The sequence below is a fragment of the Arxiozyma heterogenica genome, assembly GCF_036370985.1.
Source record: "Arxiozyma heterogenica strain weizmannii chromosome Unknown scaffold_7, whole genome shotgun sequence".
NCBI lineage: Eukaryota > Fungi > Ascomycota > Saccharomycetes > Saccharomycetales > Saccharomycetaceae > Arxiozyma > Arxiozyma heterogenica.
The window spans coordinates 162,259-188,779 of NW_027042660.1; the positions used below are offsets into that span (position 1 = coordinate 162,259).

Genomic DNA, 26,521 nt, shown 5'->3' on the forward strand with positions numbered 1-26,521 from the left:
ATAGTTTAATCGTAAAGGGTTGATTTTCCTTTTTCAATATGTAGTAAATGTTTATTTAATTATTTTGTTTATTCTTTGAATTAGGATATTTGTTTCTCACATACAACTACGATATTGAATTTAGCTTTTAAAACTTCTAAATAATGTAGGACTATTGCATATTCTTTTGGTGATTGATGTATTAATTGTAATGAGTTTAAATCATTAGAAACTCTTAAAACACAATGACATAGAGATTCTAATTGTAAGATAACATTGTCGTGGAACCATTCATTTTTTTGCTTTATGAATGTTTTGAAGTTATCTGACATTTCAAATATGGTTTCTTTACCACATACGATTTCTTTAAATTTAATCATTGCATTAAATGAGTTTTTCTTATTATTTATATTATTGTTGTTGTTATTACTAGTGCTAGCGCTGTTGTCATGATCCTGTTCGTTTGAAAATGTTGAAACATCATTTTGATTATTGTTAAAACTACTTCCAATAGTTAATGTGAAATTTTCATTAACATAATTCTTCATTTCATTCGGAGCTGGAAAATTAATAGCGACATTATAAGTCTTTTCAATCTGTGGAATTTTTGTATGGTTTTTTTTTAATGTGATAAAATGGTACATAGCAAAGGATAATTGAAAAGACTGTAAATCTTGATTAATCTTAAATTTATTAACTAAATTCAATATTTCTTCCTTGGCCAGTTTAATGTTTGCCATATTTTTTCTTGGGCATCTTATTATTACGTTTGGGTATCTAATCAAGGACCAGTTCAATTGTGGTAGATTGAAACTGTTTGAAAATTGGATGAAAACATTGTATTTTCTCATTATAGTCTGAATAATAGATCCACCTGAACCAATAATTGGTCTATGGAATACCTCACCAATATGGAAAGATTCCTCAATAGGTAATTCATCAATTATCAATTTTAGACTTTGTTTATATTCTAATTTTTGTGGGCCATTAATGAGTTCCAAATTCATCAAAATATCATTTTTATCGTTACTTCTTTCATTTAGTAGTCTCACTATACAATTAGGTTGTTGATCCATAATTTTAATTAGCTTACCATTTTTTTTGCCAGATATGAATTGTTCAAAATCGTAATGAATTTGAAATATCGTCTTGAATTGTTTTAAGTTTTCAGCAAATGGTAGGGTTAACAATTGATCCATAATATTCAGGAATCTATTATAGTCGATGATTAAAGTGAATGAATCGATGGGATTGGATATGAGATTATCTAAAGGTGTTACTAAAATAAATTCTTCACCTTCGAGGATGCTGAAAAGACTACTTAAATCTAAGATAATTGAATCAAAGTAAAAAGTAATTTCAATAAGATTTTGTAAAATTGATAAGGATAAGTCCTTTAGACACGATTGGATTGACTCTGATGAAGATCCATGAACCAATAAAGAACATGAAGATGGTGTGTTGTTGTTGTTACTATTGTTATTTAACTCAGTAAAATTTATACATGTTTGATGTTTAATAGATAATGAATTCAAATGAAGGAATCTAAATTTTCTCAAAAAGTAAATCTTACCTAATGGAATAGTATTAATACCAAATGGAGAAGACATGGTATTTTGAATAGGGCATAAATCTGATAAAAATTTATTAAATATTGTGGTGACATATTCTACAGTGGCTTCGGTGGTTAAATTATCATAGCCACCGATATATAGATCGGAATGAGTTAAGTCTGATAAAGTTGGTACATGTAAAGATACATTGTGGATGGTCTTAAAATAGTCAACATTAATAGAATGTGGACCTGATATCATGGGGATAGAATAAGCGTTTAAAATTGGAATCCTTTGAGATAAAGTGTAATTAGAGATAACGAACTCGATAACATTTTTTAAAAAAATTAATACGTTGTTTTGTCCAACGATATATAAACAAGGAGAATTATTATCTGTTGTATCATTTAATATATTTAAAAAGTCATATTTTGTTATCATTATATCGACTTTATAGTCATGACTAATCTGATTGAATATATTTTTAAGATTACCGAAACATTCGTCTTCCAATAAATATTTTGATACATGGAAACCGTGAATATCGAAGGATGAGATCCGCGAATAATCTATTTTATTGTTAGAAATAGTATTGCTCTCTTTGTTATTGTGATATATGCGAATTATTAATCTCAAGTCAACTAAGTATTCATTTATACGATTAAAAATAATTGGATAAAAACTGGTATTGTCATTAGTATTGGCATTGGTGTTACTACTTATAGTTTCTAAATTTTCAATTGATATATCAGTACTTATATTTAGTAATTGTTTCAGAAATTTAATACAATTGCAACCGTTATCATTTTTGTAAAGAATTGTATCATCTATTGAGGATGGAATAGTGATCCATTTATAGTTGAAAGTTGTCCACATTCAAAAATAATAGAAATGAAAATGAAAAAATGAAATGAAAGAAAGTGTAATCAAATATTAATTTGATGTATATGTATATATATATGTGTGTGAATATATATATATATATATATATATATTTGGAGGGGGGAAGAGAAGAAAAAAAGAGTATTCAAATGCTAGATAGCTGTATTATTCTAGTATAGCCCAAACTAGAAGAGTGATTGAGTCTCTAATAACACGGAGAAGGGTAGAATAAGTATAGAACAATCTGTTTTGATATATGGTATCACTTAGTAATATAGTACAAAACAAGTATGTTAATTAGTTCTAGCAAGAATTTTGATCTTTGATTTACAATAAAAGTAAAGAAAAGGGAAAAAACACAAATTAAAATAGGAAAAAAAAAAGCTGTAAACACAAAATATAGCAAACCCTAATCTTCATGACAAACAAGCCCTAATAATTCCAGTAAATTTCCTGTTTGGGAAGTCTGGCATCAGATGCACAGTAAAAATTCTGCACCTCTTTTTGTTTCTTTTTCCTTTTCTTTTTATTGCACCCAAGAAATTGAAATAATGTTGCACACTCTTTTTTTTTTTTGTTATTTTTTTCTTTTGTTTTTTATTTTCTTGGTTCTTCAATATAAAAAAATCAGGACTAAAAATATCGGGTGAGAAATAATATTAGATGTTTTTCCAATAGCAATAATTTTGTAGTGTTAGGGTTTTGTTAAAAAATATCTTGGAACTATTCGATTTATGTATGTAGATTTTCTGTACAAACCAAGTTATACGTTTATGAAAATTTCATTTAGAGTACCACCAGATTTATACCCAACAACGACATATCTTTTGCCTCGCCCCTTTCCCCACACACAAAGCCCAGTGATACTGAACATTTAGTAGGTGAGTTAATACATTATGCTGTTCATATATTTCTTGTAAAATGATCGTTGATGATCAAGTTATTATTAATCTATCTTTGTATATTTAACACTGTTTTATGCAACTTTTTATATATATTATACCATTATTATTTTTTGTTTTGGTTTGTTTTGTTTAAACTAATATCACTAAGGTGTAATCTCCAAAAAAAAAAAACAAATGCGAGACACATAATGCGACACAGTAGGGCTATAGTAAAATTTTTGAAAAAAAAAAAGAAAATAAATATTTCCTTTCTTTAGAAGCAAGTTTGTTCTATTTTTTTTTTTACCATACCTTTTTGGTAGAGAAAAGAACAACCGTTTGATTTTTGGGTGTAAATTTTACAAAAACTTCACAGTGCAGGGAACAATGGTCACAAACGTTAAGTTCCTTTGTGTGAAACCCAAACATCGAACCCGTAAATCTTACCTTTCATGCCAAACTGCACACATTTTCCTTCCATTTTTTTTATATACGTATATATTTTTTTGCTTCTTTTGTTTCTTCTTCTCACGGCGGTGTGACTTGGGTGTTTTTGATGTTTGTGCTTCGAAAAAATAATAATACTAATAATAATAGTAATAGTAAATTTAAATTAAAATTAAAAAAAAAAAAGGTGAATCATAATATCATTCAATTAAATTAATTAAATCAGCTAATTGATTTTCTAAACAAATTGAGGAGTTTATTACTCGAGGTTATGTAATTTTTTTTTTCTATTGTTATTTATAAGGGCTCTATTTCTTTCACTTTATTGATTGCGGCAATGTTATCAATACTCAACTTCTTTTATTCTTGAATAATGAATACAATAAACAACTTGCTTTGGATGCAATGAGATGATGTTTAATAAAGTTGCAATATTTTGTTGGTCGTAAAAGTTGATTAATTAGCTAATAACCAAATAAATGAAATTATATAAATATATATATATATATGTGTGTGTGTAGAGAAGGTATACATTTCACCGAATGGTTTTAAATATTTCCTCTATTTTGTCAAATTCAATTAATATGTTTCCTTGATACAAATAAATCATACCAAGTAAATAAAATAACTGCAACATCCATATATAACGATATATTGTCTCATAGACATACTCTTTTACAATGACTTCAGCTAATGAAGATATTAAAAAAATAGATATGATAGATCCATCTCTGGATAATAATCTAAATAAAATACACACTTTATTTCAAAGGGACACCCACTCATCTTTAGGGTCTTTCACTAGTTCATTAAAGGATGAAAAAATAGGTCTGGTAGATATCACACAGAAAAATCTGACCCAAACAGACGAATCTAATATTAACTACAATAAGGATGAAACCAAGTTTAGTAATTCCAATCCAAATACAGGTGCTAGAGGTGTCCGTGCTGTTCAATTATACGCCAAGCATTACAATCATCCCATATATAGAATCATGTTATTCTTTTCTATCTTTTTAGTAGCATATGCTTATGGTCTTGACGGGATGGTTCGTTACACTTACCAGGCCAGTGCTACTTCTTCATATGCACAACATTCGCTTTTGTCTACCGTTAATTGTATTAGATCTGTCATAGCTGCTGCTGGTCAGATTTGGTTTGCAAGAGCATCCGATATCGGTGGTAGATTCCCGTTATTGATCATCGCAATCATTTTCTATTCAATGGGTACAATCATCGAATCACAAGCTGTCAATGTCTCCAGATTTGCTGCAGGTGCATGTTTCTATCAATTAGGTTACACAGGTATTGTACTTCTATTAGAAGTCATCGCTGCTGATTTCTCAAATTTGAATTATAGACTACTGGCTTCTTTTATCCCTGCTTTACCCTTTATTATTAATACCTGGATCAGTGGGGATGTCACTTCAGCTGTTGGCACAAGATGGAAGTGGGGGATCGGTATGTGGGCTTTCATCTTACCTTTAAGTTGTATACCTTTAGGTTGTTGCCTTTTGCATATGAAATGGTTGGCATATAGAAATGAGGATACAAGGAAACAATTACTTGAAATTAAAGAGCAACAAAGCGAAAAAGGTTGGAGATTACCCAAATCATTATCGGATTTTTGGAATGTGTATGTGATGGAACTCTTCATTGATCAACTGGATTTTATTGGTTTATTACTTAGTTGTGTCACTTTTGGTTGTATTTTAATTCCATTCACCTTGGCAGGTGGATTGCAAACACAATGGAAGACTGCTCATATTATCGTTCCAGAAGTTATTGGTTGGGTGGTCGCATTGCCTTTATACTTGATCTGGGAGATTAAGTTTGCCAAGAATCCTTTGACACCATGGGATTTAATTAAAGATAGGGGTATCTTATTTGCCTTAATTATCGCCTTTTTTATCAACTTTATCTGGTACATGCAAGGTGATTACATGTACACTGTTCTAGTCGTTGCTGTTAATGAATCTATTAAATCAGCCACACGTATTACATCATTATACTCATTTGTCTCTGTCATCACGGGTACTATTTTAGGTATCTTCATTATTAAAATTAGAAGAACTAAGCCATTCATCATCTTTGGTGCAGCAATGTGGTTCTTATCATTCGGTTTGTTGGTCCATTTCCGTGGTGATAGTTCTTCACATTCAGGTATTATAGGTTCCTTATGTTTATTAGGTTTTGGTGCCGGATTCTTCACTTACACAACACAGGCCTCGATCCAAGCATCTGCAAAGACCCATGAAAAGTTAGCCATCATTACTGCATTATATTTGGCTACCTACAACATCGGTTCTGCTCTTGGTGGTGCTATCTCTGGTGCTATTTGGACCCAAGTTTTACCAAAGGAGATCTCCAGAAGGTTACAGAATGAGACTTTAAGTGCTGAAGCATATGGATCTCCATTCACGTTCATCTATGAATATCCATGGGGATCACCAGAGAGAATGATGGTCACTCAAGCTTATAGACATGTACAAAAGATTCTTTGTATTGTTGGACTATTTTTTTGTGTCCCTTTATTGTTCTGCACTTTTATGCTAAGAAATTATAGGTTGATTGATAGTGTTACATTGAGTGAAGGCAATAACGTTGATAGCAAGATTGAAGAAAATATAGTTGAATCAAACAATAAAGAGTTTTCAGAAGAAAATAGTGAACCCAATTTGAGAGAAAAATTTATTCATTGGTTTAAATAAATTTCATTTTCTTGATGTTACATAAATATATAAAACTTTAATAGTAATTCTAATAATGTTAAAAAATGATTATATACCAATTATATTATTACTTTTATATTTTGTACTATTTTCGTAACTGGTTTTTTGGCCCTGCTTGCTAATGTATTTTTGTTTGTGTTAATGAATATTTCATCTTTTAATATAGTGTAGATAGATAATTTTTTCTGTTTTGGGATCTGTAATAGATCCCTCATATTCTTTGGATGTTAATTCGTTGAAAACACTCCTGTTTAGGTCGTGGTTTAAAGATTTCTTTCTATTAATCTTTGTTACATTATCATTGGGACTAACATTTTCTTGATCTATTAGAGTTTCAGTCGTTGTCTTTTTTGTGAAATATTGTTCAAGAACTGCTTCTCTATCTGACTGAGATTCTTCATAAAAAGGAAATGGAATATTATCTAAAACTGAATTATTATCACTACTTTCATTAGATTGGTCCATAGGACTAAAATAGACCGATTTATTCCTCCTTAGTGGACTGGACCTTTCATACCCGTTTAAACTGTTAACCAAATTTTTTAATGGTGAACCAGAATTTGAACGAATAGGAGACGATGAACGTGACTTATTTGCATTTATATTCACATTTTGTACTGAAGTTGACCCAGAGAGTATTGAAATAGAATCATTTCTAACATTACTCATGAATACAGATTTTCTCCTTGCATCTTCGTCAATTGCTACACATCGTGTGGAAAAGTTCAAAGGTGACCTTTTTATGAAATTATATTTGCCAGCTATTGGTGACGAGTTTCTTGGATATACAGGTTTGAAAGGACTTTTCTTAGGCGATCCAGTAGGTGTTCTAGCCTCAAGAATCTGTGACATTAATAGAAAATAATTAAACCTCAAAAACTAAAACCGTGTTTATATTGAAGTTTATGTGATTTTTGGTTATGGCGGATCATATTAAAAATTCAGAACCAATCACAGACTTTTCACTCAATCTATTATAATCTTCATCTCCTAAAAGGCGATGTTAATGGCTTCTTTTGACGGCTTCCTGATTAATCTTGTTTGTTTAAATTGTGTTTAGTCCTAACAAATAAGGTTTGTTGGAAATATTTCTCTTTTTTCGTTACTTACCCTAAAAAAACAACTTGGTTTTCCAAAAGAATAATAGTAACCTAATTTAACAATTTCAATAACTGTAATTAGCCCTAACTGTTTCAGTCCTGGAAGATCTTCGATCTCTATCAGAATCTGTGATACTCAAAGTTGATATACTTGCTAGTGTAGAATACTAGATTTTATGTGAAAGATATCTAAATATGAGAGTAGGGCATATACAAGGAGATAAATATACTAATCTTTAGGTAAGATTAATACTTGTAATACAATTTACCATTGATATTTTATCGAAAGAAAACATTGTGCTTTTCAAAAGAATGGATAAATCAAATTGGATGAATGTTGTTATGAAAACTGCTGTATCTGGGTTGGATATTTCCGAGACTGGACTAGATGCTAATATGATATTGAATGCTGTTAATGAAGAAAATGTTGGCAATCAAAATGAAACGCTCTCCGTAGATGAAGAATATAATCTTTGGAGATCCAATGTGCCATTAATGTATGATTTTGTTAGTGAAACAGAATTGGTGTGGCCATCTTTAACTATTCAATGGTTACCTCATGGTAAAGGACCTATTTCAAGGAATATTCAACAAATGATCTTAGGGACTCATACATCTGGTGAAGAACCTAATTATTTGAAAATTGCTGCCATCACTTTACCTGATGAAGTTGTAGATAGTGATGAAGATGACACTGATGGTATATCAATTGATAGAAATGATCAAGTATATGAAAATGATAATAGCAAGGACAAGGAAGATTATGTTCAATCTAATATTAGAATTATGCAGAAATTTCAGCATGAGGAAGAAGTTAATAGAGCACGGTACATGCCGCAGAATCCTAATATCATTGCTACCATTAATGGTTTGGGTTTAGTATCAATTTTTGATAGAGATTCAGATCAATGTAAAGCTATTAAAACTCTAAAATATCACAAAGATAACGGGTATGGATTAAGTTTCAACCCAAATTGGGAGGGTTACTTACTGAGTGGGTCAGATGATCACACAATCGCACTATGGGATTTAAATAAGGATGCTAAACCTGTACATATTTGGGGGGAGGGGATCCATAAAGATATTGTTAATGATTGTAAATGGAATGAATTTAATAAAAATATCTTTGGATCTGTTTCGGAAGATTTGACTTTAAAAATTCATGATCTAAGAAGTAATGATAGGCATAATTTTGATTCTAGTATCAGTTTTAGTTCTGAGTGTGTCTTTAATACAATAGCCTTCTCAAAACATTCTGAATATTTATTTGGTGCTGCTGGAACAGATTCTTATGTGCATTTATTTGATATGAGAAAGATCCAAGAACCTTTACATTCTATGAGTGGGCATCAGGATGCCGTTACAAACTTAGAATTTTTTGAACATAAGGATGGTATATTAATGTCCAGTGGTAGTGATAGAAGAGCAATAATTTGGGATATAAATGAGATTGGTAAAGAACAAGTGTTCGATGATGCAGAAGATGCTTCACCCGAAGTAGTAATGATACATGGTGGACATAAAAGTCCTGTTAATGATATGTCGATCAATTCAAATATCCCTTGGTTGATGGCTACCTGTGAGGAAAATAATATAGTACAAGTTTGGAAAGGTTCAAAAAGGTTGCCTACAATAGGTGGTTTACCAAAATTGAATGAAACATTATATCGAGAATTGCTTGACAACTGAACTTTCACAAAGGTAGGAATTTATAAATTTATCAATTTATATATATATTTATTATTTTTTAGATAGTATACATATATGCATTTGTAAATATATATGTTCTTTTGAACTATTCTTCCTATGTTGTAAAAGAAACAATTCCGGACTTTTAATCGGCCTTGAAGTTAATGGAAAGAATTAAGAAGTTTGTTCGGAATTTTGTCTCTTTGAAGAAAGCCAATTAAAGAAGTCACCGAATAAAGATGAAGTAAATTTCCCCTTCTTAAGCCATTGTTTTGTTGTCTCCGTATATAAATCAATTATATCGTTAAATGCATCGACTTGTTTATTTTCTTCGACATTTTCCACTAATATTTTGCTCATATAAATAGAGGAACTTGAACATAAAGAATAAAATAAGTTGTTGAACTGACCAGGTTTAGTAGTCAAGATATAATCGTTGTGAATGGTTTTTAATAAAGTTAATATTTTTGCACAATCGATGACTGATGTGATTTTGAACTTGAATAATCTGGTTTTTAATAATTTGGATATCTTCTCTGCTAATGATCTGTCCAGAGTATTTTGAACACATTTAATCATTGGCTCTATCAACATTATCAAATTTTGTAGTATTTGATCTTTGTTTTCTATATTATCATCCAATTTTTCAGCATACTTAACATATATTGATAAAAGATCTACCATTCTTTGCTTAAATGCAATAACTGTTTCTCTTGAATCTCTTACTTCTAATTTTCTTTTATGCCCAGTGGGAATTTTTGATAATGCTTCTTTTCTACGTTTAAATATTTCAGATAATTGATCATCCAATTCCATCATTTTTTCATCATCCATGGATTCTTCTTCTTCCGCTTCATTTGCCTCTGAAAAATCATCCAACTCATCGAATTTGACTTCACCATTCTCACCAACGATATTTTCAGGGAGATTCAAAGCCTTTACTAACGCACTAGTGGTTTCTCTATCTATTGCTAAAGCATCCTCATTAAATGAGTCTTCAGATTCTTCTAAGTCTGATAATTCATCTTCATCAGATCCTTCAGTTTCATCCATTTTATCTTCGTTATCAGTATCTTCTTCTTCTTCTTCTTTATCACTTTCTATAACTTCATATTCATCAGCGCCTTCAAATAGCTGTGCAAAACCTTGTTTATTTTCTCTAGCTTGTAATACATCTAAAATTACTTGCAATTCATCTTTTCCGATTTCTGGAACAAATTGTTCCCATACAAGCAAGCATGTTTTAGACAAAATGGCTCTTTTCTGGGCTAGAAGACTTAATAATATTTCAGTAATACCCAGGAATGATTCTGTTTTTTTAGAATTATAATATGCACATAATTCTTCAATAGTAGACACAGATTCAGTATCACTGCTGTAAAGTTGCAATAAACAGATTGACAGCAATGCCTCCAGACCCCTATTTTTAGAATGGTCCTTAGTATCTTTTGATATTATGTTTAATATATTTAAAGCAGTTTTTTTTACTTTTAATAAAGAATCATCTAATTGATTTTTCAAACTAGCTGATTCTTCTAGAGTAAGGATATTTTGTAAGGCATAGTATTGCCATGAATGCTTGTCATTTGTAGGGACAATTGTTAGTTCAGACAATATAGAATATAACCTTTCCTGGGACAATTCTGATAAATTTTGTTCTAATTCCAAATTTTTATCATTTGTATTACTAAAAGTTTGTTTTTTCTTTCCAGAATTTTTACTGGAGTTCTCATCGTTTACAAAATAGGTGAAACCCACTAAACCTCTTAATAAAGGTAAAACAACCTGTTTTGTGTTACTTGTTAAATCGGATTTATGATTTCTAATAATATGCAATACCATATCTAATATGAACCGGATATGGTTTAAGTCGTTGGATGTATTAACTTGTGAAAGAAATAGGTTAATCAGTTGAGATAGGGTTTCATTAGAAATCTTTTTGATACCAACTAATTTACTAACGGTTTTGGTCTTAGTTAATTTATCAAAGTTGATCGACCCATGTTTACTAAATAATAATGCATTGAGTGTTGGTACTAGTCTTGTCTCGACATTATTTTCACAGGTAGTTATGATGCAATGAAGTACTTTTTGTGAAATTTTGTGCAACTGACGTTTTGAATCATTAGATTGATTAATTATTGATCTCATTATATTTTGACTGAAACAAGTTGGTAATAGATCATAATTTACCATTGGAAATGCCTTCATGAAAATTAAAAAACCAAGATATTTTCTTTCTCCTGAAGCTTTATCATTAAAAAATCCCTCATCTACTACCACTTTCCAGAATTCTGGAAATTGAATAAGTGCCATTTTATTTGACTTTGAAGCTCCATTATTCTTTTTTTGTTTCTTTAAAGAAGGTTCTGCCTCGGTAATCATAGTGTTATTATGAAGCAATTCAGACAGTAAGACATCCCAAACAAAATGTAGTCGAGGTGACCAATTTGCAGATTGAATTTTGTTATCATTTGTTTCAGAATTATTATTAGGGATATTTCTTAAGACATTGGCTAGAATTGGTAAATTGCCTTTTGCCAATGGGTTATTAAATTTCCAACCATTATTTTCTAGACTCAGATTAGGTTTTATAGAAATGTCATATTTTCCCAGTAAAAGATAGATAGATAACCCCTCATTAGTTGAAGTAAGATTATTCTCATCTAACAGAGAAATTATGTTTTCAACAAATGTTGTATTTTTCTGTTTGTTAATCAGTCTTTCAACAGTTTGATAAACAGTGAAAAGACATGATTCTTTAATCCAATTTTTTCTTAACGCCAAATCAATTAACTCTTTAACAAAGGTTATAGAAAAATCATTAACTTGTTGTTTATCATCGAAGAATACTAAATCGAAAAGTGGATCAGCTAATAACGTTTGTAATCCAAATAATTTCCCAAATAATGAACCTCTTTCCTCTTTTCCTTTTTTTTTACGGTTGTTATTGGTAGATGAAGCCTTAGTTGAACTATCTACCATTAGAGTTGTAGATAAAAGGCTCAAAAACATGTTGATGCTTTTTAAACAATCCGGTGCCTTTTTTGGTCCTGATTTAATGGCTAGGTTTATAACTTCGGTAAGACACAGAGAAAACCCTAATCTAGCACTATTTCTATCTGATGCTAACCCTTTAATTAATCTGTTCAATACATATGACCATTCTTCATTGCATTCAGGTAAAGGTAAGTCGGATAATTCATTTATGAGTCCTACAGCAGATTGTAGCCTTTCCTCTGGTAAATCAGATGCTAATTTATAAAACCAATCTCTGTTAACTTTGGTTGTCATTTTGGTTGTCCTATTTTTGTAGGAGACTAGTTGTTGGGAAGTATTACTAAATTTGAAGGAATGGGTCTCGTTTGAAATATTCTTTAAACACAGTGTTTATTATATCATAAAGGTTCATTGTCTTGGTGTGCAAAAAAAAATATTATAGTTAGTATTGATTGTCATCTTCCAAGTGATGACCCGTGAATAGTGATATGACCATGTTTAGCTAAGTTGATAATTTGAATAAACATAGAATATATTTACAATGTCAAGATACCAACTGTAAACTTTAATTTTGTAAGAATAGGTTCTCAGTAGATATATTCATTTAATTTTATAGGAATATCATTTTGAATTTTTTAAAAGAGAATTATGAATCTGGAATCAATCTTAAATAAAATAGCAAAAAAGAAGGAGAATTCAAAATTAAAATAAGTTTGCACCAGATTAAAATTTGGTACTTGCATTACTCCTAAGATATGTTTGTTAATTGATTTTCGCTTTTACATATACAATATGCCATATATTTGGTTATTCGATGGTGGTGATTGTGATATTTATAAAAAAGACACATATTTCTTCTTTTTGCATAAATTACCTTTTCTGAAGCATGTAAAACTAATTGTGTTTGAGACAAAAATACAGGTAGTAATATATATATATATATATGTGGATAAATGTACTTTAAATAACTAACTGAGATTTCTTGTGTAGAAAGTTTGTTTTTTCATTCATTGGCTATTATTCATTTTTGAAGTTTCTTGCATCAGAAAATATGGTATCTTCTGATGCTCGAAGTCTCTAAGAATTTTTTTAGTAAACAGAATATAGATACTTTCATTCTGTTAATAGTAAATTAGAATAGATTTTTAGGGGATAATTTAGGACTTGTTGATACGATATAGAGAGAGCTACTTGATGGTCCTAATGATTTTAATATTTTAGTGACAATCTATTTTAAATGAAACATACTCTAAAAATAGATACAAGTTATAACATTGCTAGATGTTCATACTTATATAGTAGGAAATTTTATTTATTACCTAAATTAATTAATATGGCAACTTTATTCAGGATGTATTATATTATATGTTAAAGGAAATATCAAAGTTATAATTAACCTATATTTAGAGAAATAATGTTTTTGGTAAATAGATAATATGCAAAATACTTTTTCTATTTCCTATAGGTTTGTCTGTATGTTCTATAGTTCTTCTTATAGTAGTAGTTGGTGAAATTATTACATCTAAAAAGTCTATATCACTACAAATAGATTGTCCTTGTATTGTAGTGATTAAAAAAAATATTACAAATAAATTAAAGATATGATAAATGGAAAGTTATCAGAAGAGATATATTCTTCCATAATAGACTTTGATAGAAATAGTTCTTCTTACTTTATTTTCTCTTCTGGGAAATGTGCTTCCATATAAAACATAGAATACAGTAGAAATAAGTAGATAGACATAAAGTAGCACATATCATGGGTCTGTTGTTTTTTTCCAATGCACATTGTTAATGTATTTACAACGTTTTGTTCAATAATAAGGGTTTATTTATCAATTATGAGCTTGAGAGATAAAATGGTAATATTGAGAAGTAATTGTACAAAGGATTAAACAATATCATATAAAAACACGTAGAAAATAGAATATACATTTCTTTGTATTTTTTATGCTTACCTTGATAATTACTTTTTGTATGTTTTGAATCTTACAAATAATTGTTCTTTAACTATATGTAATAGATAAAAGTTGGTTGCAAGAGAGAGGCTCTTTTAGAATGTAAAATATGACAAACAATTCTTTGTGGTTGTCCTCTATACACGACATGTAAACTATGCTGTATATAATTGGTAAACAGAGATACATTAATATGTAGCGATATATATGTTTATAAAGCAAGAACAACGTCATTTTCAAGTAAAAAGTACGTGAGATCATCTATGGTGACATCAAAGGGGACATGTGATATATGAAATCCAGATGTTAGCATAAACGATCTTGTGGACTCCTTGGTCGACGACGACGTTCTTGTTTTTCGTGTTTATCTTGCTTATATAATTATGCGTATCTGTATATCGGTGTGTATTAGTTTACTCCTTGTGTAGAGTATAGTTTATATGTCATATATAGACAACAAATCAAGCTATATCTATCTATTTAGCGTCTAGAAGAGTATATCTCTTGTAATCGGGTTTTCATCTATTACAGGACATCTCTGATATTATGTAATAACTCTGAGGTTATGTGTTTCTGATAACAGTAGTTCTTGTTGAAATCTCAATAATATTTCACATGGTTAGATATAAGATATAGACTCTTTCTATATCTCTAGATGTAATATTCCTATATATCTATATATCTATATCTCTAATCTAAGATAACCTGATAGTATACACTTATATACTATATATCTAAACTTATGTAATCCTTTTTTTGTCCCTTGTTCTTTTCTTCCTTCCTTGTTGTTTCTCTTGTACTTATGTTGGTTACTCCTGTTTTTATCTATGTTTGTAAAATTTTGCAAAAAGGAAAGTTTAGAAAAATATCGTCAACCCTCATTTTTCTAAACAAACCCTAAACAGTAATATCAGGAATATTACATATTATAGTAAAAATTGGAAAAAAACTCCGCGACGGGGAATTGAACCCCGATCTGACACGCGACAAGCGTCCATTCTAACCATTAAACTATCACGGAACTAAACTGCTGTCTGTGCTGTAGATCAACCTTGATATTATGATTATAAAAATATTGTTAGGGTTTTGTGATGATTGTCAAGAAAAGTTCTAGTTTGGATTTATAGGACTTAGGGTTTGTTGATAAATCCCACATGATTGTTGAATACTATGTAACAAAATGAAACATTCATGAAACATTAAATAGCTAATTAAGGAGAAATGTATCTACGGTGACAGTCGTTACAGAACCTCAAATAAGAAACTATCAACCCATAGTTCATATATAAAGGACCAGTATCTTGGTATCTAAATTTATATGTTTGGTTGATTTATAAAAATATGTAGCACATTGTATAATACAAAAAAGAACAAGCAATAATCGTTTAATTCTCCTAGATATATATAACGTTCTTATATATTTGTTATTGCCCTTACTATTCGTTCAATAGTACTGTTAAAAAAAAAAAATTGGTCCTAAGTCCAAACTATAACAGTCTGCTGCTGTGGAATAAATAGTTATAACCATCAAGATTACATAAGATCCTGAATGAATCTAGAACTATTTATTGTCTCAATAAGCCATACACGTGCTACAACATTAGATGCTGCATAATAAAGAGATTGGATTACATAAGATTTTTGGCAAATCTAGAATTTACCTATTGTTTTAATAAGTCACACGTGTATTACTAATCACCATGATTAGAGAATTGGGGTGCAGTTCTAATCCACTAGTGCACCTAAATTAATGTAATGAATTTTAGGGTGAATCAGTCAAGTCATTAATGTACTAATCTGAATAATCGATCGAGCTCCAGAAACATATAAAAGGACAACTTTTCTGGAGATAAAAGATCATCTTCCATAACCGTTTTTTGTAAATAATTTATATATTATATATAAACATAAATAGAATAACAAGCAAGTAACAAGTCAAGTAACTTCGAATACATATATTAGCTCGATATAAACCGCTCAATATATAAGACCGTTTTAGTAATTCTATTATCGACTATAGTTGATTACTGTCTCGATTATTTGAATAACTATTAATATTATTTGCGCTTCCCTGGAATACACATAGAATCTCACCATCTCATATTACAACAGTCTGCAGTTGTATAATAAAGAGGTAACACCACCGAGATTACGTAAGATTCTATCTGAATCTAAAGTGATCTATTTTGTTTTAAGTACAACGTGTCCATTTGCCACCTAGTGTACAGCGTGTTCACACATCTCTGTTACTGCGCTACCATAACATATTATGTTTATGTACACCGTGTTCATTATAGTTTCTACTACGCCACCATAACCTATTGTCCTAAATGTTCTATGAGTTTCGATTATATTATTGTAACTAATAATAAAGATATGGATTACTAATTCATTAATATATCAAGTTGAACAGTTGATCGAGTTCGAGAAAACATATAAAAGGACAACGTTTTCTGTAGATGGAACTATCTTCTGTCACTCCTCTCTTATACATAATTTATATTGTTGGAAAATGAGAGTTTATTACTATCATTTCCATAAGAATTATTTTTAATTAGTTTTTTTGTATATTATGTGGTGTACGAATGTACCATAATATCAGAAAGACATTTTATTTTTCACCAAATATGTTTTTCAGAGATTTGAAGAAACGAAAAACTTTAAAAGAAGACTTGAAATAAATACAAGAATGTATACTGTGTACGCTATATAATAAGTATATACATGTATTTAATACAAAAATAAAATCAACATCTATAACTTAATGATATCTGAGATAACCATGGACGTTAAGTGCTCCAAATTCTAACATATGATGTATACTGTATGAATTCTTGTATTTACTTTGATTTTTCGTCTAAAGTTTTTTATGTCTTCAAATCTCTGAAAAACATATTTGGTGAAAAAGATAATGTTTCCCCGCGTATTATGGTACATTCGTACACCACATAATATATGGAAAAACTAGTTAAAAAGAATTCTTATGGATATGGCAATAATAAACTCTCATTTTCCAACAAATTTAAAGTCATATTCGGTCAACGCATTTAACCATTTAATTACTCTGCGAGAGGACTTTTTATTCTTTTGTGCAGTTAATATGCTAATGTGGTCTGTTTTCAATATAAAACGCATGCCATGAAGCACATATTTAAAATGTTGTAATGCTTGAACGATGGCTTAAAGTTCAAGATCGTTAGCCGAGTAATTGTTTTGAGTGCCTTCGTAAAGTCTTGGAAAAATAGTCCACGACACCTAAAAGTTTTTCTTGCTCATTAATTTCTTCAAGTACAGCACCTAATCCATTTTTTGAAGCGTCAGTTGTTAATTTGTAATTGCCATCAAGTTTGAAAAAAACTAATATTGGATTTGAGATTATGTGTGACTGTAACTTATTAAAACTCTCACCTCATTCTATTGACCACTTACTTTTACCATGTATGTAGTCTTATATTGGTTGTTGTAAATGACAGTAGCGAGGTATGAAACGTTTATAATAATTTATCATGCCCAAAAATTGTTGAGCTTCTTTGATGGTTTTAGACGTGAGGAATTGTTTTATAGCGGCACATTTCGAGATCAACGGGTGAGTTTTATTTGTTAAAGTTGTATATCCTAAAAATTCAATGGACTTAGTGGCAAAGTTATATTTCTTCTTTTTCATAATTAATCCCTCTTGTCGCAGCCTTTACAATATGATGTCTAAATGTTTCCAATGTTTATCTAAAGTACGAGAGTGAACTAAAATATCATCGAAGTAAACACAGGCATATGGTGAATCTCTGAATAAATCAGCTGTACAACGAGCAAAAGTGCTTAAGGTATTAACGAAGTCATTACGAAACAAGACAGCATGACAGTATATTCATACTTTCCATTAGGGGTGACAAAAGCAGTTTTGAGACGATCATCCATTTCCATAGGTATTTGGTGATAACCTGAGTGGAGGTCTAGCGTTGAAAAATTTGTTGACGAGCCAATCTTGGCTAATAGATTGTTAATCCTAGGTAACGGGAACGGGTCTTTAACGGTCACAGTATTGAGAGCTCTACAGTCTACACATAAGCGATATGTACCATCTTTCTTTTTAGCGAGGACCGCCGGTGAACTACATGGTGACTTGGAAGAAACTATAAGTTTCTTTTCGAGAAGATCAGCGACGATCAGATCTATTTCTTGCTCTAGTATTGGTGTAATTTGATATGATTGTCTTCTGGGTAGACGTGCACCAGATTTAATTTCGATTTCGTATTTGACCCTTGAAGCTTCAGTAAAATTCTTTGGTGGTAGATCATTACGGACCGTAGCAGAGTATTTATCCTTTAACCAGCGAGGTAATTTATCAAGGTGATCATCATCACCAATTACGGAAACCTTTATGGCAAGTGCAGCGGCAGTATTATCAGCATTTAACTTTTCGGTATCATTTTCAGCTTTTACGAATATAGTGTATTCTGGGACGGGTTTCTTATTATTTAATATCTTATGGAGCAGCGGGTGAGATGATATGATCAGGTGCCCAATTATAATTTCAAAAGCAATGGAATCTGTTGTGTATATGGGTGTTTTAATTTTTATGTCATCAAGTTCAAGTGAAATTTCAGCAGATTCATTAGTATGGGAAGATTCGGATGATACAACACTTCTAAAACGGAATGGTAGAGCGGCAGAACGTGTTAACTTGAGACTATCAGCAATATCAGCACTAATGAATGATGTGGGGGAACCAGTATCCACTAAAACATTAATAGGTTTCTCTTTAATAAGTATTTTAACTTGGCAACTGTTGCCTACGAGTGAGTGAGAAGCAGACACAATAGGAGCTAGTGTGATAGTGTTGTTATGGGACTGCTCTTAGCCTTCATTGGAGATTGCTCGCCTTGTGGTTAGGGCAGTCACTGTAGCAGTGTAATGACTGGTAACAGTAGAAACATAAGCCATGATCAATACAATATCGACGAAAGGAGCGTTTACTTGATTGTCTTTTAGTTTGGGACAATTTTTGATTTCCCTTTCTGCCTCCCCTTCTTTGAGAATGATAAACAGTAGTAATCTGAGGGTGGTAATCATCAGCAAAGTCCACAGGGACCGGGTTGACAGAAGAAGTCATATGGATATCACTATCCATATTAAAGGTGGCAGCTTCCATAGCAGCATCTACAGTGGTGGGATGAGCTAAGGCTACTTTATAGGCAGTGTTAGGAGTAAGGCCACGGTAGTAGAAAAGTAATTCGCCTTTGGGAGTCCAAATATCAGCGGGTATTAACGCTAATAGTCGAGAAAAATTTTGGTTGTAAGTATCAATGCCAACATTAGCTTCCTTTAAACGTTTGAATTCATTAAAGATGGCATGCAGGTTGATTATACTGATAAACTTATTTTTAAAGTCGATGAGAAATTGTTCGTAGTAGGGCTGGTTATGATTTTGAATCCATTGGGCGTACCATTGGGCAGCGGGCCCAGTCAAATTACGACCAAAAAAAGCAATACGTTCCACATCTGTTTGGAGATTTTGCGCGTAAAGTTGTGCTTCAACAGTGAGGAGGAAATCAGGCAATTTAAACAAATCATAGCGACCGGAAAAACGCATTGGAGCGGTACTGTAGTTCTTTGAATTAGATGGAACTGGAGCAGAAGTAAAGGTTAAATCAGGAGCTGGTGTTGGACTTGTGATATTGTGTTCTGTGGCATTAGAAGAATCGATAGCATCTAAAAATTCGTTTACATTTAAGTTGTTATTTGAAGACATAGTCAAAAGAAGCGCCACCAATTGTTGTAGCATGAAGTAATCTTTAGCTTAGTAATTAATCAGGAAGCACAGATTATATCAAACGGATATTTTATTAATCGAAAACGCTAGTTGTCACAATTGGTAAGACAACTACTATACAGTCTTTTATATATTAAACGTCTATATCGAGCTTAGATATTTATTCGTTGTTCTTATTGTTCTTTATATAAAACATAATTTGTCTATATAAGAGAGGAGTTATGGAGGATAATTTTATCTTCAGAAGAAGTTGTCCTTTTGTTGGAAAATGAGAGCTTATTGTTGTCATTTTCAAAAGAATTATTTTTGATTAGTTTTTTCTGTATATTATGTGCTGTATAAATATACCATTAATAGGGGGAAACATTTTATTTTTCATCAAATGTGTTTTTCAGGGACTCGAAGAAAAATGAAAAGCTTTAAAAGAGTTGAAGTAAATAAGAGAAGGTATACTATATACACTATATAATACGTATATAAGTATATTAAATGTACAAACAAAGCGGTTATCCATAACTTAATGATATCAACCATTATCATGGACACCAAGTGCTCCAAATTCTAACATAGTATCGTTGTTATTATTGATGATAACGATGCTGGTAACAACAAAATTATCAATAATGAAATCAAGGAGCTGAAAAAGAAATTGCACAAGCCATAGCTAATACAGAATCTACTGTAAGTGAAAAGACAAAAAAGATTAAAGAGTTAGGGAAATTGATCAAGGTCCTACAAAGGATTTTAAATATTGGAAAAGACACAGATAATGTTCACATAGAAAAGAATATAAATGTTGAACAAGAGGTGGATCTTATTCTAAAGAATCAAGATATAAATAATTATAAAGATCACATACTCTTATCAAGAAAAGATGAATATGGTTTTTATTATACCTTTAGGAATTTAGATGGACATATTGTTAAATATTACTATGAAGATAATAACTATAAATTTAACAAGAAATTTTCTAAACTTGAAGGAGTTCCTATATGATGCAGATCATTATATAGATATCTAAAATTACGGAATTTCATATGTAACACAATTAACAAGTGCTATAGAAATAGATAAAGATCAAGAAGAAATAATTCGAAACATTATTATTAATTCTATGACTGGTAATATGGAAAATTATGAATTTGGCAAAAAATCAGGAATTGAAGATATTTTATTCATCAAACAACTACTACGTGGGGAACTTCCCAGAAGGGTTAAGGGCAGAATGTGTAAAAAACTGGTTTTTGATGAGTTCTGTACTAAACCAGAGAGAATTATCTAAGAATTTATGTATATGCACTAAGTACAATAAAAGGTGATCAACTTATTACATTGAGTAGGACAAAGCATGGTTGGTTGCAACATCATCTATTGTTCAAGATGTCCATGAGGTTCTATCAAATTTGTCAAAATTTGGAGCACGTAGTGTTCATGGCAATGGTGGTAGTCAGTAAGTTATAGACACTTGTTGTTTTTTATCTTAAATGCATATATACTTCTTATATCTTTTATTTAGTATAAACTTCTTTATTTATTCGAACACTTGTTTTAAAATTTTTCATTGCTTCAAATTTTATTATATGCATTCAATGAAAAATCAAATGTTTTCCGTATATTATAGTAATTTTTTTATAGTAATTCAGACATGTAAATATACATTTATGCTTGAATAATTTGTGTATTTGAGTACTTTGGGAAAAAGTAGATTTTACGCCTATATTTGTCATAGAATAAGTGTTTAGTAAATTGGATCTTAGGATTATTAAGAACATTATGGAAGTAATATATACTATTATATGTATTATGTTTATAATCAAGTACAAATTTATTTGTAATAATTTTATTTCATTTCTAAAAAAAAATAATAACTATATAATAGAAATAGTTTTTAATAAGTAAAAATACAGAGTATATTATTTGTTTTCTAACAAATACTTTTTTTTGTTTTTCCAAAAATTTGCAACTTAGATTCGAAATCTTATAGAAACTATGACAGATAGGGCTTTATCAATCATCTATTAATGTTGTAAAAAATTATTTACAGGAATACATAGTCATCGGACGCTAGTTAGGTTTCTTATAATTAATATCTAAATTATTTATATACTTTTGTCTAATAATTTCAATAATATCAACATTTTCTGAATTTTGGAACGATTTTATATTGTGATATAGGAAAATATTGATTTAAGAGGTTCAATTAAATCCTAAAACATAATGTAGCTATGTCTTTTTGAGAATATTACATATAGTGTATTTATTTTTAGAATTTTTACTATGCTTCAGAAAGATTAAATCGTGTCCTAAATTTTTTTTTTCTATTGTTTGAAATTGAGTTTTCACACATAAAACTATTATTTGTAGTAACGTCTAAAGGTGAATGTTAATTATGTATGAACACCCACAGTTTATAAACTCGTTTATTCAAATTAATAAATCATTTATCCAATTATTATCTCCCTTATATGGACACATATTCAGTAAAAACTAATAGATATGTGTTGAGAATGAGCGCCTGTACTCATTGGATATATAGTAAACATTCTCAATATTATATTAAACAGATTTAGTACACAAAATTATAACAAAGTTCTTCACTTTCTTTCTCTATATACAACATAGAAATAATAATATACAAAGATTGTAAATAAGATAAAAATAATGTATGATGAAATCCTTGGCTTTATATATGTTAACATTAAGCCACTTTCCTCTACGAACAGTAAGATATTTAATAAACAAACTCAACAACCTTTAGTGACCTCTCAAAAATTATTACTCAACAATTTGTCGTTTAGTGTCTGCTAAAATCTTATTGTTCTATCTATTTCATTATAGAACATTCTATTTCAACAATATGATATCATATCCATATTGGTAATCACCTCTAGAATTCTCTCTCATTAATTAGGTATTTCTTCATTAAATTTTTCATCGATATATCATTAATTTTAAACTGATAATTGGTTTATCACACTAATACAGCCTAAATTTAAGGTTTCAGCTGTTTCAAGTCCTTTCCTTTGACATTAAGTACCATCCCTCAAACTATTTACTTTAAGATCTTCAATTTGAATTTCTTAAAAGATATTGTTTATTTTTTAAATGAAGCTTTCTACTACTATTGGGAATTAGGTGGTTGCTAAAATAAATTATTTTGTAAATATAAAGGAAAACCAGTAAGATTTTATCTCCAGCTAAGTGATCATGATGAAGTAAAGTCTGTTAATTTTTATAGGGGTTGAAGAAAAATATAATTAATGACAGGTACCAATAAATATAATAATATATGTGAATTGAGAAAACCTGGAAAAAATTGTCTATTTGGAGAAGAAGTAATTCTATATAAAAATTATAATGTTGATATTTTATTTTAGATTTAATATGACTCAGTTCTGGAACACCAAAATACAAGATCCTTGAAATATTGAACATTTTATTTATTTCACTTTAATGGCAATTGATTATTACAAAGTGTTTATCATGCATTTATATATATACTGTATCAAGATTTTTATCTGTAGGAACATAGCAATAAATACAAAAGTACGAAGACATCAGAGTTGCCTAATAGTTCCCTTCTCTATATTTTTCAACTGCTATAAAATTTGTAAGTATTATATATAATAAATATATGAATATTCTTCGCTATAATTATTTGTAAAATAGTGGTCTATTATGATTTGCAAAAAAAGAAAATTTTAATGGATTAAATTCTATCACAAGCAACAAATACTTTAATAACTATATTAATTGCATATTCTTAACAATTATATATATATATATATATGATTAAACACTAGCTAAAACTAAATCAGTTATTTCTTTTGATAATAATTTAACTTGGGATTCATCACTACATTCACAATATATTCTAACAGCATCCTCAGTACCTGATGCTCTAACAAAGGACCTTCCTTGATTAAATTTACTGAAACATTGTTCAATTTTTGTTTGTAATCCTGTGGGTTTTACTAATTTTCTTTCTTGATCTGTGGTTTCAAATAATGTTCTATCTGGGACGATGACTTTAGTTAATAGATTAGGTATATCATGATACTCTGAATCCCAATCATAAGGAGTCAATCCTAATGTGATTAAAACGATCAAGACACCCAACATGTCAGATATAGCATCACCCACCGTATGATTTATGATGTTACTGAAATGGTACAGTTTACGAGCACTTTCGTTAGTGGACATTCTATCTTTGATTAAAGAGTAAAATTTGTCTGAGAAAAGAACTGTACCATGTCCATTTGCTTCGAAATAGATACCTATATCATATGATGATTGAGCTTCATGATGCAGGTGTTTGACACCTGTCTTGGTACACGATACAGGGACACGCAATGTTTCACTAAGATATTTTGTTGAATTACCATTTGCGTATGCAGTTTGGACTACACCTAGTTTTAGTTGATCTTGCAGATTAGATTTGATCAATAATTTTTGCAAGAATTTAGCGAAAAGTGTTGAGATTTTATCCCCATCTAATAGATGAAAAATTTTATTTGAGTCTTGATAATAGAATACAATACGATCAGCATCACCATCAAACGAACAACATAAATCCCTGGATGTGATAACTCTATGCTGCTGCTGCTGCTGTTGTGGTAATCTATGCTGAGTCTTAACAAAATCTGCACCACAGTTAACATTTAACTCAGATGGTTTTGTATAATTATTGTTAATAATATGAATACGATCTTTAGGAAAACTCCAATCTTTTAGAAATAGTTCCAATTGTCTACTACCAACACCGTTTGCGGTGTCAATAAAAAGATTATCGAATGGTAAAGATTGTGCCATATCATTGTTGTACAATTTATTCCAAGAGGATTGGAAGAAGTGATTATAGTTTGAGACAGAGACATCTTCATTTTGCAATGATGTCAAATAATGCAATTGGGGTGTGGTCAACAACCCATGATTTTTGATAACGACGTTTCCCGAACCAAACCAAGCTTGGACCCCAGCCAAAAGACAGTCCAAGAGATGAGGGCTTGATTCTCGTGAATCGTACGCCACCATAATATGGGGGGTCAAGGGACCAGCGACATTACTGATTGATTGATTATCAGTCAATTTTGAACTGATGAAATTCAACACAGCAGCATACCAGTTATCAAAAGTATCATTTGAGGCCAAGTTCACTAAATGGGTAATTTCTGGTTCCCAAGCAGGTAATAACATATCACCATTAGGCTCCACGATCTTAACACCGTTATCTTGAGGAGGGTTATGCGATGCAGTGATCATTACACCGGTGAATTTTCCATTATGTGTCAATGATCTAGTTGCGGCAACGATTCCTGTAGTAAACATTACAGTATCTAGTCTAGTTGATAGATCTCTAAAACCTGCGGTACCATATGCAAATTTATAATTTTTTGTAGTACAAACACGTTCCAATTCAGAACGAAGTTTTTCCTTATCAATTTCCATATCCATAGTTATCTCTCTATCTATCTATATTTATATCTATATCTATGTATATGTGAACGTGTCTACTCGTAACAAAAACCAAAATATGATAAATGTAAGCCTTGTCTTTTGAACTTCATGGTTACCTTTGTAAGACAAATGAAACCACACACATACACAAAAAAAAAAAACAAACAAGAAAAAACAAAATAGGAGGGAAAGAGGAAAGGAGGGAAAACAACCCACAGTAAATATGACTAAACAAAATTAAACTAAAACAAAAGCTAAAATAAAATGATGATGTAGTATATATATATATATATCAAGAAATAAGAGAGGTGGATAAAATTTGATGATAGGACAAGACAAAAAATTAAATAAACCTTGACAACTATATAATAATAATAATAATAATAATATATGGCCCCACAAGTATTAATTGAAACACCAACCAACGTCAAAGAATCATTCCTACATCATTCGAAGCACAAGACTTTGAACAAGAGACAACTGACCCAATACAATTGTTTCTTTGAGGTTGATGGCAAAAAGATCAAATGCCATCCATTTACGAGATATTTTTGGGAATGTGTACACTACGATTCAAAATCGAATAAGGAAACCACACATCATTGGGAAATGGATGAAAATAATATAAACAAATAAATAAACACACAAACAAACCTCAAGACTCAATAATAAACAATAAATAACAATATATTCATAAATATTATCATATTTTGTATTCTTATTTTTTGTTCTTATGAATTTGTTATTGTTCGATCTGTTCTCAAACACCCCTTAGAACTTGTGGAGATCAGAAATCAGTGATGCTATTGTTATCTGTATTATTCAACAGAAGTGACATCATCTAATATATAGAAATACACACAAATATAATATCTAATATATAGTATGTAGATGCTTTAGATAGAGCTTGTAAAAACATAATAGGCTGGATAATGCATACATCACTCCGCACGGGGCAGTGAAGCATACACCCATCCATCCAACCCTTTTTTTTATATTACTACAGTTGCACTTGCAGTTGTCGCCCTTTAATACGAAGTGTGGGTGTGTGGATGTATGGAAAAAAAGAA

At 30.3% G+C, this 26,521-nt stretch overlaps 8 protein-coding genes and 1 non-coding gene across 9 annotated transcripts; 3 read left to right on the forward strand and 6 right to left on the reverse strand.

The window, feature by feature from the left end:
• Positions 1-80: 80 nt before the first annotated feature.
• On the reverse strand, positions 81-2,408 carry PWA37_004748 (uncharacterized protein; the record flags this gene model as incomplete). Its single annotated transcript, XM_064861224.1, has 1 exon — positions 81-2,408. One exon carries the CDS (start codon positions 2,406-2,408, stop codon positions 81-83), a length of 2,328 nt encoding a protein of 775 aa, XP_064716901.1.
• Positions 2,409-4,425: 2,017 nt separating this feature from the next.
• Positions 4,426-6,456, forward strand: SIT1 (siderophore transporter; the record flags this gene model as incomplete). Its single annotated transcript, XM_064861225.1, has 1 exon — positions 4,426-6,456. The coding sequence occupies one exon, from the start codon at positions 4,426-4,428 to the stop codon at positions 6,454-6,456; it is 2,031 nt and encodes a 676-aa protein (XP_064716902.1).
• Positions 6,457-6,627: 171 nt separating this feature from the next.
• Positions 6,628-7,329, reverse strand: PWA37_004750 (uncharacterized protein; the record flags this gene model as incomplete). Its single annotated transcript, XM_064861226.1, has 1 exon — positions 6,628-7,329. One exon carries the CDS (start codon positions 7,327-7,329, stop codon positions 6,628-6,630), a length of 702 nt encoding a protein of 233 aa, XP_064716903.1.
• A 560-nt stretch (positions 7,330-7,889) lies between these two features.
• On the forward strand, positions 7,890-9,266 carry HAT2 (Hat2p; the record flags this gene model as incomplete). Its single annotated transcript, XM_064861227.1, has 1 exon — positions 7,890-9,266. The coding sequence occupies one exon, from the start codon at positions 7,890-7,892 to the stop codon at positions 9,264-9,266; it is 1,377 nt and encodes a 458-aa protein (XP_064716904.1).
• A 174-nt stretch (positions 9,267-9,440) lies between these two features.
• On the reverse strand, positions 9,441-12,560 carry POL5 (DNA-directed DNA polymerase; the record flags this gene model as incomplete). The annotated part of the gene is made up of 1 exon (XM_064861228.1): positions 9,441-12,560. One exon carries the CDS (start codon positions 12,558-12,560, stop codon positions 9,441-9,443), a length of 3,120 nt encoding a protein of 1,039 aa, XP_064716905.1.
• A 2,612-nt stretch (positions 12,561-15,172) lies between these two features.
• On the reverse strand, positions 15,173-15,246 carry PWA37_004753. The gene has a single exon. It is a non-coding gene; the product is annotated as a tRNA-Asp (tRNA).
• A 2,794-nt stretch (positions 15,247-18,040) lies between these two features.
• Positions 18,041-20,006, reverse strand: PWA37_004754 (uncharacterized protein; the record flags this gene model as incomplete). The annotated part of the gene is made up of 2 exons (XM_064861229.1): positions 18,041-19,014; positions 19,184-20,006. The coding sequence occupies 2 exons, from the start codon at positions 20,004-20,006 to the stop codon at positions 18,041-18,043; spliced, it is 1,797 nt and encodes a 598-aa protein (XP_064716906.1).
• Positions 20,007-23,786: 3,780 nt separating this feature from the next.
• On the reverse strand, positions 23,787-25,448 carry PCM1 (phosphoacetylglucosamine mutase PCM1; the record flags this gene model as incomplete). The annotated part of the gene is made up of 1 exon (XM_064861230.1): positions 23,787-25,448. The coding sequence occupies one exon, from the start codon at positions 25,446-25,448 to the stop codon at positions 23,787-23,789; it is 1,662 nt and encodes a 553-aa protein (XP_064716907.1).
• Positions 25,449-25,841: 393 nt separating this feature from the next.
• Positions 25,842-26,087, forward strand: PWA37_004756 (uncharacterized protein; the record flags this gene model as incomplete). Its single annotated transcript, XM_064861231.1, has 1 exon — positions 25,842-26,087. One exon carries the CDS (start codon positions 25,842-25,844, stop codon positions 26,085-26,087), a length of 246 nt encoding a protein of 81 aa, XP_064716908.1.
• Positions 26,088-26,521: the final 434 nt, after the last annotated feature.